Raw genomic sequence first — 15,754 nt, 5'->3', positions numbered from 1 at the left:
GATTTTGGAGCCCCCCCGGCTCTGGGGTTGGCTCTGCTGGGGGTCAGAGGTGTCCTGCAAGGAGTGCTCTGATCCTCTTCACTCCTGAATTTTGAGCTCTTTTCTCATTTTTTTTCTCATCTTTTCTGCTCTGTTCTCATCTCCTGGGGGCAGTCCTGGCCTGCACCGCTGCAGGAGGAACTCAGAGAAGTTACTGAGTGTTGGAGGTGGGAGTCAATAAGAGAAAAGGGATTTTCCTTGCTGGAAAGGCAGCTGTGTGCCCTTGTCACCTTGGCTGCCGAGGGACCTTCTGCTGCTGGCCAAGGAGCAGGTCCTGAGCAGCAGAAAAGCCCTGGAAGGGAAAGGTTCCAGGACCCCCGTGGGTCCCAGCTGAGTGGAAAGTCCCTGCCAGGGAGCTGGGATACCCCAAGGGCTTCTCGTGACCTTCAGTGGCTTCACAGCTCAGCAGGAAAAGATGTTTTCTGTTGGTAATTCTTTATCATATTGTTTAAAAACTTTATTTTTTAAAACATTTTATTTTATTTTTATAAACTTTTTGCCTCAAGCAGGACAAGGGAAAATCTAAAAACAGCAAGTTTTTAGTCAGCAAGTTCCCACTTCCCACCAAGGAAGTAAATGTTTACCAGTTTGATGTTAATTAACAGAAATATTTAATTTGTCTGTTCACCTTTGTGAGCCACGGAGATGAATAAAGCCTCTTAACTAAGCAATCTTGGATGGAAATTCCCCAAGGATCTGGCACCGTGCAAGGATGATTGCCTAAATAATCTCAGGGTACTTCCCAAGCTCAGCTTTGGTGTGCTGGGCCTTTTCTCACTCACTTTAATCAGTGCCCTTTTAGAAAATCATTTGGTTAGAAAATTATTTTAATTTTTTGATTTTAAATTATTTTAATTTTTTAAAAAATATTTTAAATTATTATAAATTGCCCTTTTGGACACTCATACTTTCAGAGGGTTGGGTTCAACCTTGTCCTGAGCCCTGACACTGGGAATTTTTTTGGCATTTGTTGAAAATGGGCCAAAACCTTGATGCAGATGTGTTCCTCTGAGGAACTGGGGCTCTTAAAACCAGGTGTTGTCCCTGCAGTGTGGAAAGGGCTGTGCCATCACTGGGGTGCTCAACACCCTCATAAAAAGTGAAGCATTTTCCAAACCCTTGACCTCAGCACTTGTTTTTCTTGGTGTTCTCAAGATGCTTAACAGGGCCCTGAGAGTCTGATTGCCTTCTCCAGAACTGTCCCCTGCCCCGTCATCGTGCTCAGCGTGGGTGGCAAGGAGGGGACAGCAGATACAGCAGAAAAGGTTGCAAAGTTTGTGCTGCAGATGATTTCCCACAGAAAATGCTTCCCTAAGCACTGCCCTGGGAGAGGAGGCCCAGGTTTGTGTGTGGTCCATGGCACAGAATGGGAAAAAAAATCACCCAAAGAGTGCATTCTGTGGTTTGAAAGGCAATATCTGGGTGTATTTTATGGAAACATTTTGGCATTATGGCAAAGTCTTATCTTGGGTTTATTTTATTTTAAGTTCCCTGCCTGTTGTGTGCTGAGACACGAGGTAAGGGGTGCTGGGGTTGGTGTGGGGTGAGGAGCCTGCTCCCCTGCGAGGACTGAGCTGTTTTCTGAGCTGGCAAAGGTTGCAAAGGTGTCTGTGAGTCACTCTGGGCTCTTACTCACTGCCCTTCTGCCCCCCGAGGTGCTGGGCTGTAATTTCCCCACTCCTTCCCACAGCACTGCAGCCTTCCTGGTGCCAGGCACAGGGAAAAGTTCTGCTGCACAGCCCTGAAAGTTCCAGCCTTTGGCAGTGGCACAGAGAGAGGAGCCTGTGGGCCCCTCTGGGCTGAAGGACAGCACGGGCACTGGGGCAGGTCAGTGATGCTCAGGGTGTGTTTGTTCTCAGCTCTGGGCAGGTCAATGCTCAGGGTGTGTTTGCCCCAGCTCTGGGCAGGTCAGTGATGCTCAGGGTGTGTTTGCCCCCAGCTCTGGGCAGGTCAGTGATGCTCAGGGTGTGTTTGTTCCCAGCTCTGGGCAGGTCAATGCTCAGGATGTGTTTGCCCCCAGCTCTGGGCAGGTCAGTGATGCTCAGGGTGTGTTTGTTCCCAGCTCTGGGCAGGTCAATGCTCAGGATGTGTTTGCCCCCAGCTCTGGGCAGGTCAGTGATGCTCAGGGTGTGTTTGTTCCCAGCTCTGGGCAGGTCAATGCTCAGGATGTGTTTGCCCCCAGCTCTGGGCAGGTCAGTGATGCTCAGGGTGTGTTTGCCCCAGCTCTGGGCAGGTCAATGCTCAGGGTGTGTTTCCCCCAGCTCTGGGCAGGTCAGTGATGCTCAGGGTGTATTTGTTCCCAGCTCAGTGATGCTCAGGGTGTGTTTGCCCCCAGCTCTGGGGAGCTCCTGGTGGCTTCTCTCCAGTGCAGGGGCAGGGCTGGGGCTGGCTCCCCGTGTTGCCAGGGAGCTCCAGCAGGCAGCCACAGCTTTCCTGAGCCCTGCTGGGGAAGCTGCTGGCCATGAGGTGTGGGTGGAGGTGACCATGGAGCCTCTGCCGAGGTCACAGCGGCTCTGGGGCCGTGATGGGTACTGGCACCAAATTCTGGCCAGACAGGCACAGAATGGAGCATTTTAGGATCTCTGTGGGAATGATGTGGGTGTGTGGCATGAGTGAAAGCAAAGGCTGCCTTGCAGGTGGTTTTGTAGCATCGGCAGCTTTTACTTTTTCTTGCTCGATCGTTTCTGTGCGTTTGTGTTGCTTCTAAACAAGAGGCAAAGCATGTGTGGGGTGGACCTGTGCCTTGGGAGAGGGGGACGTGTGCCCAGGGTCCCTCTGGGCTGCAAGGGAGGAGGGAACGTCCCCCTGGTCACCTCTGATTGCTCACGGAATGTGGAGCAGTGCCCCGGGAATGGCGTTCCTGGTGTCCCAGCCCAATGGACGTGGATTGGGTGGGATAAAACCTTCCTCCCCAGCACAGGCTCTGCTAGCCAAGGCTCAGGTTGAACCCTGGGCCCTGGGGGAGAGGTGGGATGTGGCAGGGCTGTCACAATTTCACAACATCCTGGCGTGCTGGGCTCACGTCCCCTTGGTGTTTTCCCCCATTGCCACAGGGACACGCGGACCTTTCCTTCCCAAGGTGCGGCAGCAGGAGGACAGCTCTGCAGCCTCCCCTGGCCACCTGGGGAGGGTTTGTGGCCATTGCCAGCGAGCACTGGAGCCATCGAGGGCAATCCTTTATTAACTCTCGTCCCCCTTTCCTCTCGAACGCAGGAGATGAGTTAAAATGCAGCACACCACGTGCACGGAGGACAGGATCTACCACGTGCTGGAAAGGTGTCTCCACGGGCTCGGCAGGGACGCCGTGTCCAGCAGATGGGCTGGTAGGTGACCTGTTCCTCATGGCCTTGTCTCTGTGATCCACCTGCTGGGCTGTCCCTGGGTTAGACAGAGCTGCTGCTGCTGCTGCTGGAGGCCTTTTCCCTCACAGTGGGCAGAGTCAGAGGTCGCATCCAGCCTGGTCTGTCCTCCTGGGCATTTTGCTGGAACAGGGAGATGTCCCTGAGCAGGTCAGGCCAGGTCTGACCCGTGTCAGGACTCAGTCTGTGTGCTGCCAGCCGTCCCTGAGCGGGCTGGGCAGACGGGAAGGCTTTGTGAAATCAGCCAGCCCTGCCTTGGTGCTCAGGCCTCAGGGCTGGGAGCTCTGCTGCGTTGTCACACACGGCTCAGAGATGTTGTTATCATTTAACCTCGGCTCAGATACCATGGTGGTCATAAAGAGCTGAGCCTCGTTCAGGAGGCTGTGAAGGGATTGGGGCTGACGTGGTGAGGGTAGAGCAGAAATAATTTCTGAGGGTCATTTTTGACCTTTCTGCCTCGCCCATAGCTGTGCCTGTGAGCTGGGATTAAATCACTGCCAAACCCTCGTGTGGGTGAAAGAATTTGGGGGCTGTCAGATTCTGATTCCTTTTGCTCTGTGCAGTCCTTTCTGCTTTCCTTTTTTCCCTACAAGATCAGCAAAGAGATGCAGACCGGGGCGATGCCACTTCCACATCACCTGGGGCTTGGCTGGGGCTGCTCTGCCCGCTGTCCCCGTGTTCTTTCCTTTCCCCTGGCTCCTAGGTCCCTTCCTGTGCCTCTCTGGGCTTTGGCAGAAGGAGCTGGCGTTCCTGGGAGGATTTCGGGCGTTTTGCACCTCAAAGATCTCCCTCTCATGCAAAGGGTTTGGGCTCTGCCAGGAATCTCCCTGCCCTGGGTGGGTGTTGGTGGCTCTGCTGTGCCCCAGCCCCAGGGCTGCTGCTGGGGACCCCCAGGACCCCCCGAGGAGCTGTTTGGTCACTGTGGTGACAGGAGGGATTGAGGAAAAGCAGAGCTCAGTGCCCACAGCCCAGAGCTGTCCCCTCCTGCCTCTCCAAACCGGAGCAGAGACGTCGTCACATCCTTCCCCAAGCCCCAAAGGACAGTTTCAGTATTGCTGTCCTCTGCAGGCTGCTCTTTGTGGCAGAGCTGACCTCACCAGTCAGTGAATCCTTTCATCCTGTTCTCGGCTGGGCTGGAACCCTCACCTTCCTCATTTTTCACTTCTGTTTCCCAATTTCTTTGCTTTCCCCTATTTTTTTTTTATTTTTTTACCCTTTCCATACACCAAAATAACACACAGCACCACATCACAGCTTTTTGGGCTGAGACCTTGCTGAATTTGGTTCATTTTTAAACCATTTAAAGCTTTATTATTTTTCTGTGCTAACTTTCACTCAAGGTTGCCCTGGAGAGGGTGAGTAATCATTTCCAACACATTGCACCCCCTGAGTAAGGGGTGAGGAGCTGAGGGCTGTAAGGTCAGCCAGGAGGAGTTGGGAGGGTTTGGCCATTCCACATTTACAGCCTGGATGAGCCCGTGGCCAGCTCAGGAGTGGAAATAGAAGATCTTTCTGCAGAATTTATTGAAGTGAATTGTCTGTGACTCAAAAAAAAAAAAAAAAAAAAAAAAAAAAAAAAAAAAAAAAAAAAAATCCCCGTTAGAAAAGTGCTTGGAAGGGAAACCTTTTCCTTGTGGAGGAACCTCTTCAGGGCTGGCCTTGCTTTGTGCTGCAGGAGAGAGACCATGGTCAAATTCAAATTAAGGTGTGAAAAACAAAAAAAAAATGTTTTATTTCTTGCTGCTGAGCAAAAAAAAAAAAAAAAAAAAAAAAAAAAAAAAAAAAAAAGGAGATTTTGGTGAAGGAGAGCCCTGGGTTTGGCTCTGGTGGGGATGCTGTGCTGTGGAGTGAGAGGTGGGAAAGTTCCAGAGGTTCCTGGTGGATGGAGTGGGGGGCATCCAGGGCCTGGAATATTCCAGGGATGGATTTGGGGCACCCAGGGCCTGGAGGATTCCAGGGATGGATTGGGGGGCACCCAGGGCCTGGAATGTTCCAGGGATGGATTGGGGGCACCCAGGGCCTGGAATGTTCCAGGGATGGATTGGGGGCACCCAGGGCCTGGAATGTTCCAGGGATGGATTGGGGGCACCCAGGGCCTGGAGGGTTCCAGGGATGGACTGGGGGGCACCCAGGGCCTGGAATGTTCCAGGGATGGATCGGGGGGCACCCAGGGCCTGGAATATTCCAGGGATGGATTGGGGGGCACCCAGGGCCTGGAATATTCCAGGGATGGATTGGGGGGCACCCAGGGCCTGGAGGGTTCCAGGGGTGGGCTGGAGCTGCTGTGTGTCCCCACAGGATGCTGGTGAGGGTGGGAGGTCACTGGGAGCTGGAGGAAGGAGCAGGGCTCCATGGCCTGTCCCCCCTGGTGCCCAGCTCAGCTCTGCCCAGCTCTGGTGAAGAGAAGCAGGAGGTCCTGGCTGTCCCCTGAACACTCTGATAGGGAAGGAGCAGGATCTGGTGTGGGGCTTTGAAACACATCCCAGAGTATTCCCATTAGGAGGGCCCCACCAGGAGCAGGCAGGGCAGGGAATGGCTCTTGTGGTGATTGAACCACAGCCTGGATGTTTTCAGCTGAGGCTCCACAGTTAAGGTTCCTGGTTAGTAAATCTGGCAGGTTTTACCCTTTGAGCTGATTTCTCCAGGCTTGTGCTGGGTTTTCCTGTTGAAATCTCTGCCCAGGCTGGATGGAGGTGCTGGACATCCACATGCACACTCCAGCTGCAGGCTGCTTGCTGCATTCCCAAGGAATGCTGTGCCTGTCCTGGGGCACCTCCCTGTGCCAGCTGCTCCTTCCCTGGGGCACTCCTGGCACAAACCACGTCCCTCTGGTCAGGAGAAGGTGGCAGCAGGTCTGGGGGAGGAGGAAACGGCGTCTTCTCCTTTCCAGCCAGCCCTGTGGGAGGCTGTGCCACTCCTGACGACACCAGGAGCTGTGCCCAGCGCCGTGGGCAGCTCGGCTGGGGCCGTCTCTGCTTCTGCCACACACAGAGGCCAGGAAGGAGCTGCTCTGGGAGGAGGAGGAGGAGGAGGAGGAAGAGGAAGAGGAAGACATCTCGGGGCACTTCTGCGAAAAGAAATGGCAAAGCCTCTTCCTTCCGAGGCCGCCCACGGTGCCGCCGTGCCGGGTCTTGGCACCTTTGGTGCTGATAAGGATCAAAGCCGAGCCCAGGCGCCCTGAGCAGCCCCTGCCCAGCACCTGCTGTGCCCGCTTAGAGCTTTGCTGTGCTCTGAGGGTTTCCTTTGGCTCTGCAGAGGCTTTGCCCCCCCAAAAGGAGGTTTTTCTGTGCATCACTCTCATGCTGGGTTCAGTCAAGTCATGCTCTGTGGGGTGCTGGGTTTGAGCCCAGCTTAGTCCTGCCTTAGCCCCAGCTGGGGACAGGGTGTTCCCGGGCTGCCTGTGCTGCTGGTGGATAAACCTGACTCATTCTCTGTCTTGAGAAGGAATAACTGGTGCTGATTTAGTGGAGCAAAGCTGGATGGATGAGGGCGGGGGGATGGCAGCAGCTCCTCAGCTCTGCTGCTCCCACTGCCCTGCTGGGGTGTCCTGAGCTCCTGGGGGCAAATTCCTTGGATTTAGGGACCGGCAGGTGCAGTTCTGGTTTGTGCTGTTTGTACAAAGTGCATCTTTATCGGTGATCTTGGCCCCTCCAGGGCCGTGGGCTGTTCTCCTCTCTGCCTCCCCCAATTCCTGCGGATCCTGCTCCCCACAGCCGGGCTCCCAGAGGTGGAAGGATCCTGGAATGTGTTAGGAGGGACCTCAAAGCTCATCCAGTGCCACCCCAGCCATGGCAGGGACACCTCCCACTGTCCCAGGTGCTCCAAGCCCCAGTGTCCAACCTGGCACTGCCAGGGATCCAGGGGGAATTCCATCCCAGCCCCTGCCCACCCTCACAGGGAGGATTTTTTTCTCAGTATCTCATCTAAATCTACCTTCCTTCATCTTCCCCCTTCTCCCATCACTCCATGCCATTGTCCCAAGTCCCTCTCCAGCTCTCCTACTGGAAGGGGCTCTGAGATGAATCCTCCTCCCAGCTGGAGCAGGATGGGTTTTTCAAGGCACCACATGAGTCCAGCAGCTCCTTGATGAGGACAGCAAAGTTCCCAGCCCCTCTGACCACTCCTGCTGGGCCAGTTCTGCCTTGGCTCCCTGCCAGGGGCTGGGGCTTTCCCTGGAGGATGCAGCAGTCTGGGGCAATATTGATTTATTTGGACAATCTGCTGGAGCCATCCCATGGCTTTGTGCCATCGTGCTGTCCTGTGGAAGAGACTCAAAGGAAAACTGGAGCGTCACTGAATTCCTGAGTTGGTGTGGCTGTTCTCTCACTGAGCTATCCCAGAGTCTTGGTGGATGGCAGCAGAGCAGAGGACAATTAAGAATTGCATCTGTAATTACCAGCGAGTGCATCTGAGCCGCCTGGAAACTCTCCAGCGGGATCTTTCTCTGCTGGAAAATGTTGATTCATTGAAAGTAAGAAGTTGTGTGGCAGCAGGGGGGCTTTCCCTGCTGATTCAGCTGCAGGCCTGGCACAAAGCCACAGCAAGTGTCCCACTGAGCAAATGCTTGTCCCTGCTGGGGGATGTGTGTGGCTTTGTGGCCTCAGCATTGGCTGTGCTTGTCTTGCCACTGGCCTTGTCCCCTGGGCCATGGCAGATCTCTGCAGTGACTAAAATTCACCTTCCTCAGCACCTGGATGGGGTGTAAAGGTGTTGATGTGACATTTCTGTGTGTCTGATGGATTTGTAGGCTCTGCAGCTGGAAGAACCTTTGAGGGAGAGGCAGGGTAGGTTTGTGCTGAGTGTCCCCTGCCAGCCCCTGGCACTGTCCCCTCCTGGCGCCAGAGTGACAACCAACACCCCTGCACTGCTGTTTGTGTCTTGTGCCACTTTCAATGAGATCGAGAAACGTCCTGGGGAAACACCTTGGCCATTGTCACCGGCCGGCTCCCTTGCAGCCCGCAGGGGTTTGGGGACGGGGCTGGGGGCCAGGGACCCCCCATCCCTCTGCGTGGCAATGCCCTTCTCTCTTTTGGTGGGGTTTTGATACATTTAATGAAATTTGGAGGGTGCTAAGAGATGGATGGAGTGCTGGGCAGCCTGATGCTGCTGCCTTGGGCCATCTGCAGGTGTGATGCAGCTGCGAGGTTCCTGCCTGACAAGGAGCTGGGTTTGGCAGGATTTGGGAGTTTAGGGCTGGGATAACAGCCGGGGAGGGGCAGGGCAGGGGGGCACACTGCTGGGTTAGCTCAGGCAGGAGGAAGGCCTGTCCCACCCCTGCCAGGTGCATCCTTTGGGCTCTGTGCACACCTGGCAGCTCTGGCATCTCAGGTACTCACCTGGGCAGGGGTCTCCAGCCCAGCTGGGGGTGGGGCTGAGTGTGTGCAGATGCTCAGGGGCCCCGTGTGAGATAAACACCCGTGTTTGGGGTTAGAGCCAGCTCCAGGGAGGGTGTGAGGTTTGTTCTTCTGCCCTGATCTCATGCCTGTGGTCAGCATCTTCCCCTTGATGCTTTCCCATTGTGCATCCCTCTCTGACCTTCCTGAGTGGGGCTGGGGCTGCCAGTGGTGCTGGGAGTGTGTTGTGGTTTGAAAGCAAAACAAGTGAGAGGCTCCAAGTCAGAGATATAATTTAATAAGAAGAAAGGTAAAAAGGTTAAAAGAAAATAAAATAAATGCAATAACACTAAGGAGCACTGACAGAGTCAGAACACAGCCTGAGCAGGGTGGGGGGAGCAGTCCAGGTGAGGGGCTCTTCCTGAAGCAGTGATCCCACAGAAAGGTCTGGGAGCTCTGCTCCTCTGGGAATCCAGTGGCTCAGGGCTGCTTGTCCTGTCCCAAATCCCAGATTCTCTCCAGGTGGGAATGCTTGGCTCCTCCCCCTGGGCATTGGGAGCATCTCCCAATGGGATGAGGAGTCGTGCAGTGGCTCCTTGATGGCCCATTAAACAGAGAGAGCTCCTGGAGGGAGTTCCCTGTGAGTCCTGGGCAAGGCATTGATGGGCCATGAGCAGAAGAGCCCAAAGGAGGGGCCTGGGAAAACACTGCCCCACCTGGTTTAACAGTTCATGGAGATGGTGAGAGAATAAATACTTTGTGTACATCCCACACTGCAGCCCAGGACAGAGTGACCGTGGGGCAGTGAGTGACCACGGCTCTGTGAGTGACCCTGTCTCTGTGTCCCCACAGCCGGGCTGTGCCTGAACTGCTGGAGCCTGCAGGAGCTGGTGAGCCGGGACGCCGGTAACTACCTCATCCTGGTGGAGAAGATCCTGGGCAAGACCAAGGAGGTGTGTGGGGGCTCTCAGGGGGAGCTGCAGCATCTGAGGCCTCGGCAGCTCCGTGCCTTGCTCAGGATGGGCTTTGGCAAAGCTGGGTGGGGGGATTTGAGTCATGAGGTGTTGCTGGGGTTGGGTGGGGCTGGGCCAGCAGGTGCAGAGCTCTGGTGGCACCAGGGCTGTGTGTCCCACAAGGACCAGCCTGTACCCGTTGTTTGGGCAGCTCTGCAGATCCCCAGGGATGGGGTTTGATCCCCCCAAGTGCTGCTGGGCTCTGTGCAGATCCTCCAGCCTTCCCCAGCCCTTCCCTGGCCGTGTCCATGGAGCTGCTGCTCCAAGGCACAGCAAATGGAAAATTTCCTGTTGTTTTTGGTGGAGAATTCGCTGCAGCTCTGCCGGGTTTCCTGCAGGGCTGGGGACCACGGGCAGGATTTGCAGTGCACAGCAGCCTGGCAGGTGACAGTGGGGTCACAGCCAAGGGCAAAGCAGCAGCAGGACCTGCCACGGTCCCATTGTGTGCCAGGGAAGCTTGAGGCAGCACTGGTCAGGCAGGGCCATCCTGGGCTGCAGCCAGGAAGGCCTTGAAGGAATCCCTGGTTGTGGCAGGAAATGGGGATGTCTTTCCTAAATCCCCAGTGCTGGGATTCATGTGAGGGGTAAATGCTGATTTCCATTTTATGGGAGCTGAGAGCACTCCAGGTTATTCCTGTTTGTATTTTAACGGCTGGAACTGCTCTGGGTGCAGAGTGCTTTGGTACAGGAGGATTCCAGTGAGGGTTTATTGCACTTCGGGCTATGCAGGCATCTCCTGGGGCACTCAGTGCTGGCTATTCCCTGGAATAAAGGCTGGGATTCCACCCCTTGGATTTCTGTCCTGCCCAGCCTCTCAAGATGCCTGCAGCGCCTTGCCTGCCCACTCTGAGCCACTTCCATGGAATTTCAAGCATCGGAAGCCTCAAAGGGTTGGGTCATGCCTGGGAGGACACAGAGCAGGAGGTTGTGCTGCCCTGCCTGTCCCACAATGTGGTTGAGCTTTGGGGGCAGTTTCCCTGTGGAGATGAGGGAATCTCCCAGGTGTGGTGATGGGATGGTGGGGCTGGAGTCTCCCAGCACCTCCAAGAGGGTTTTGGGTGCTGCTCCTGGCCAGCAGCTCATCTCTGTGCCCTCGGGCTGTTCCCACAGGTGCAGGAGAGGTGTGACTATGACCTGGTGACGCCCCTGGCCCTGCTCTTCTACTCGGCTGTGCTCCATGTAAGTGCTGAGGCTGCTGCGCCCATCCCAGCCCAGGGCAGGCACCAAAATCAGGCTGGCTTTGGCTGAAACATCCCAGCTTTCATCAGTTCACCCCAAAAAGATTCTCTATGAAGCCAGAGGGGTCAGGATCAAGCACCCATTGCACAAGCTGAGAGACAAAGAAAATGGGCTTCAGGGGTTTTGAAGCTATTTTTTAAAGGCTGGGCTAATCAGAAAGGGAGATGGACAATAAAGGGGAATTTTTTTCTTTGCCCTTTATAGTTGGGCAAAATACACGGGCAACGTGAATGAAAAGGAGCAGAGCCTTCCCAGGAAATACTTTTTTATTATTATTATTATTCACAGCACAATGCATCATTATCCCAAGGAAGTCATTGCTGCCAGATCCTGCACAAGCACAGGCTGCGTGGAATTCATCTGTGCAGACTGTGGGGCTTAAAAAGGAATTTATATTTAGGCTTGGGCATGTGAGCCTGGTCTGGGGAGATTGGGAAGGAGCTTCTTGGAGCTGTGCCCGAGGGGATCCTGTGGCCTTTCATGGGGTGGCACAGGGGGAACCTCTGCTCTGCTTCTCCTCCTGCACTTCCAGCCTAAACCCTGGAGCACTCACATGGCACTCGGGACCTCTGCCCCTCCCGAGCCTCCTGTCCCTGTCCCCGCAGGCTCCTCACTTCCCACCCGGCTCTGACCTGCTCCTGAAAGCTGCCAGTGTCTACCACAGCTTCCTGACGTGGCCCGTGCCCTACTGTGACACCTTCCGGGAGCTGCTCACCTTCATCAGCAACGAGCTCAAGGCGCCAGGTGAGCGCTGGGGCTGGGGGCAGCACCAAACCCAGCCCTGGGCTGTGCCAGCACCAAACCTGGCTGTGCCAGCACCAAACCTGGCTGTGCCAGCACCAAACCCAGCCCCAGGATGTGCCGGCACCAAACCTGGCTGTGCCAGCACCAAACCCAGCCCCGGGATGTGCTAGCACCAAACCTGGCTGTGCCAGCACCAAGCCCAGCCCTGGGCTGTGCCAGCACCAAACCCGGCTGTGCCAGGGCCAAACCCAGCCCTGGGCTCTGACAGGGCCAAACCTAGCCGTGCCTTGGGATTTGCCCCTCCACTGCTCCTGGCTCATTCCTCCCTTGCCTCCTGAGTCCTGGGAGCGCACTGTCCATCCCAAAGCTCAGCTTTTCCAGGGGTGAGGACCCTGCTCTCCCTCCTCCTTCAGGATGGCGCTCCTGGGTGGTCCAGCAGAGGGTGGGACTGTGGAGGAGCAGGGCAGGGTGGTGGTTCTGGTGGGTCCCTTGTGTGCAGGGAGCATCCCAGGCTGTCCCAGCTGTGGGTCAGAGGCAATCAGCCGCATGGGTCACCATTTCCTGGCTGGCTTTCAGTCTGGAAGGTGTTTTCCCCAGCAGAGCCCGTGCTGGCCGCTCCCCCCAGCCTGCCCTTTGTGTGGGGGGACAGCAGTGGGGCCAGTCATGGGCATCAGGGTGGCGGAACCTCTCTGAGCCTGCTCTTCCATGGAGATTTCCATAGGGCTGAGGGACTCCCTGGATTGTTCTTTCCAGCCGACACTCCTTGTGACCCAGCTCTGGGCACATGCATGGGCACCACCCGTGCTCCTCTTAATTAACGACTCCTTGTGCATGTCCTGTGGTTCCCAATGGAGCAGCTCTTCCAATTATTTTTCAAAGCCCTTTTTTTCCCCCTAATCTCCTGCCTTTTGGGGGCCTTTGAAGAGCTGTTATCACACAGAGCACATTTCAGCCCGTGTTTAATCCTGAGCAGGGTTTGGGAGGCCTGGGAGGGGGATGAGGCTGTGGCTGGGGGTGTTCCCCACCCCCTCAGACTGGGAAGGTGCTTTGGAGAGTCCTGGGGGATGTGAAGTGTAGGGTCTCTGTCAGGGCAGCGATTCCTGTGAGGTGGGAACTCGAGGATGGGATGAATGGTGCTTTGAAAGGAACAAAAAGATGAAAAAATCATGTTTTTTCCCCCTGCCTGGTGCAGTGGGAGCTCTGGACTGGCCGCTTTACTCCCAGCACCAGTGGCCATGACCACCAGGCAGGGTCTGGCTGTGTCTGGCCTCATCTCTGAGCTGCAGGGCCACAGGGACATGAGGACACTTGGGGAGCTCCCCAGCTCCTTCCTGATCATTTCCCGCTGTGCCCGGGTCAGGGCTGTGCTTCCCATACCTCTGGAAAGCTCCAGGTGGGGGCTGCATCCCATTCCTGTGCCACCCCCAGTGCCCCAGGCTGTGTCAGGCGGCCCAAAAACTTTCCCCTCCCACAGCAGAGTGGGTTTCCTCCCCCTGCCAAGGGTGCTGTGTGAGAGGCACTGGGGAATCCCTCTGGTTTTGGGATCCCCTGCTCTTTTGGGATTCTGGTTTTGGGAATTGCTGCTGCTTTGGGAATCCCCCTCCAGAAGCAGTGAGGTGAGGATGTGTCCCTTGCTGCTCAGCTGCCAGGACCTTCCAGGCTGTTTGAGGCTTGCTTCACAACCCCCCTGACCTGCTGGGGGGCTGAGGCCAAAGCTTTTTATTGAGATGAGGGTAAAGATTAACAGGGAATGAGCTGCTGTCAGTATTTGCCAGGAACACAACAGCTTTGATCTGCGCCCCGGGGCTGGTGGCTCTGCAGGAGGGGCCAGTGCTGCCATCACCTGTGAGGATCAGGGTGGGCCCCCTTGGGTGCTGGGCCCCCGTGGGTGCTGGGCCCCCGTGGGTGCTGGGCTGGCTGGGATGTGGCCCCTGCATGGATCAGGGCTGGATCTTGCTGGTGCCATGAGGTTTTCCCCTGCTGACTGGGGTGATAGGGCTCTGCTTTTGCCCCTTGGATGTCACCTGGTGTCCTGGGGACAGTCCCAGGGGGCACCCAGGCTCTCTCCTGCTCCATCCCTGCAGGGGGGAGGTGGCAGTGACCTGCTGGCCCTGTGTAACACCCAGGACCTGGGGGCTAAAGCAAGTGGGAGAAGCTGGGAAATGTCACCCATGGAATTCCCATCCCACGTGAGCAGTGTGGCAGAAGGGACTGGGGCTGGAGCAGGTCTCCTGTCCTCTCCTGTAGGTGGTTTCCCATCACTCTGGGGTTTTACCCTTCACATCCCGAGTTCCTGAACTGGCCCCACACCCAGTGGCTGTGCCTTGTCCCCATGGGGACTCCTGGTGCTGCCACTCCTGCTCCAGGCAGGGGCAGAGCCAGCTCAGGGCTGCTGGGCAGAGCAGCCTGCAGGAGCTCTGTGCCTCACTGCCCTGCTCTGTCCCCAGGGATCACATTCCAGAGGCTGGTGAGGACGGAGCAGGGGCTGCCTGTGAAGAACTACCAGAGCTCCACGGTGTAAGTGTGGCCCTGCTGGGGGCTCCCCGTGGCATCCCCATGGGCTGGCATTGCTGCAGCATCTCCCAGGGGCAGGAAAGAAGGTCTGGGGCCCTGGGCTGGGCTGTGGGAAGGGCGAGGAGAGCAGCGGGGGCATTTACAGAGGGCTGGGACAGGGTCTGTGGGCTCCCTGTGCCAGTGACCCTGCAGGGCTGGGGAAGGCAGAGTCTCCTCCCCAGGGAGCTGCTGATCTCAGCACACGCTGGGGAATGCTGTGATCCATGATTTTGGGAGCCAGAAGCGAGTCCATCCCAGCCCCAGAGCAGCAAGGAGTGAAAACCCTGCAGCTCTGAGCAGTCAGACTTTGCACCTTTCCTTGGGCTGAACCTTTCCTTGTCATCCTCACGTTGTGAATAGGGAAACGAGGCTGGGAAAACAGACCTGTGCCATGCTTAAAGCTTCTCCTCCGAGCTGCCTCTTTCAGGAGGGAGGTGCTTTGGGTTCAGCGGTGTCCAGTGAGCCCTGTGTGGGCTCGGCCTGACCGTGTCCCTGTCCCCAGGACGGTGCTGCTGCTGAACCGCTCGGAGGTGCAGAGCGAGTTCCTGTCCATCGCGCAGAGGCTGAGCTCCAGCGAGCCCCCCCAGCACTCCACGCTGGTGCTGCTCCTCCAGCACCTCTACCAGGCCACCTTCGGCTCCTGCTGTGACCTGGACAGGCTGCAGCACCTGCTCAAGGTGGGTCGGGGCAGTGCCCACCCCAGGGTGCCGCGGGAGCGGTGCAGTGCTGGGTTTCCTACCCAAAACAGGGCTGGCTTGGCAAAGGAAAAGGGTCTTGGTAGTGCTTCTTGGAGGAAAAAAGCACATTTTTCCCTTCTCGGGTTAGACCTGAGGTCTGAAGTGTTTTGTGGGGTGTGTGCAGAGGGCTCAGTCCTTTTCCCCTGTCATTGTAAGGCAGCCATGGCACAGAGAGTGACACGGTAAAATCTTCAGAAACCTTCTCATTGTTATGGCCACATGTTGTCCTTTATACAGCTTTTACAAACCTCATGGGCAACTTTAATTGGTTAATAGCTTTCTTTTTAATTATTCTGTTGGTTAGTGAAAGTGTTTTGCTTGTCTATCAAATCTGTTCTCAGATTGTTCACATATTTTCTTTACTGATTCTCATGGGACAAATCCCTTGTTATTACAGGTGCGTTTATTTTTCACCCTCAGAATAGATTGTTGTGTTAAAGGAACTTCTCATTCTCAAAACGGCTTCATGTGGGAACTTACAGATCACTTGTTAGCTGGACTAGAAAGAAATGACAGGCCAGCATTTGCCCCTTTCCTACACTTCCCATCTCAAAGTGCTGAGAGGAAGGGCCCCCAGATCTGAAAATCAGCAAAAATGTTTGTTTAACCAGACAAACACTTGGGGGCGAGGCAAAAAAAAAAAAAAAAAAAAAAAAAAAAAAAAAAAAAAAAAAAAAAAAGGAAGAAAACCTCTGCGGTGTTTTCAAAGTAATTTTTATTTTCTTTGGAAAAGCCGG

At 55.7% G+C, this 15,754-nt stretch overlaps 1 protein-coding gene across 1 annotated transcript in view; it reads left to right on the top strand.

Moving 5' to 3' along the window:
* Window positions 1-15,754, top strand: part of PIK3R5 (phosphoinositide-3-kinase regulatory subunit 5) — a 45,107-nt gene that overhangs the window by 18,957 nt on the left and 10,396 nt on the right. Inside the window, exons 2-7 of the mRNA XM_083874817.1 lie at window positions 3,253-3,362; window positions 9,584-9,684; window positions 10,855-10,923; window positions 11,589-11,727; window positions 14,175-14,244; window positions 14,783-14,957. Of these exons, the coding sequence (XP_083730943.1) occupies window positions 3,266-3,362; window positions 9,584-9,684; window positions 10,855-10,923; window positions 11,589-11,727; window positions 14,175-14,244; window positions 14,783-14,957 (651 nt within the window). The 5' untranslated portion in view covers window positions 3,253-3,265. The remainder of the gene's footprint in view (window positions 1-3,252; window positions 3,363-9,583; window positions 9,685-10,854; window positions 10,924-11,588; window positions 11,728-14,174; window positions 14,245-14,782; window positions 14,958-15,754) is intronic.

The sequence above is a fragment of the Zosterops lateralis genome (assembly GCF_965231275.1).
Source record: "Zosterops lateralis genome assembly, chromosome: 18".
NCBI lineage: Eukaryota > Metazoa > Chordata > Aves > Passeriformes > Zosteropidae > Zosterops > Zosterops lateralis.
The sequence above is the reverse complement of the archived record's forward strand: the minus strand, read 5'-3'. Positions and strand labels throughout refer to the sequence as shown.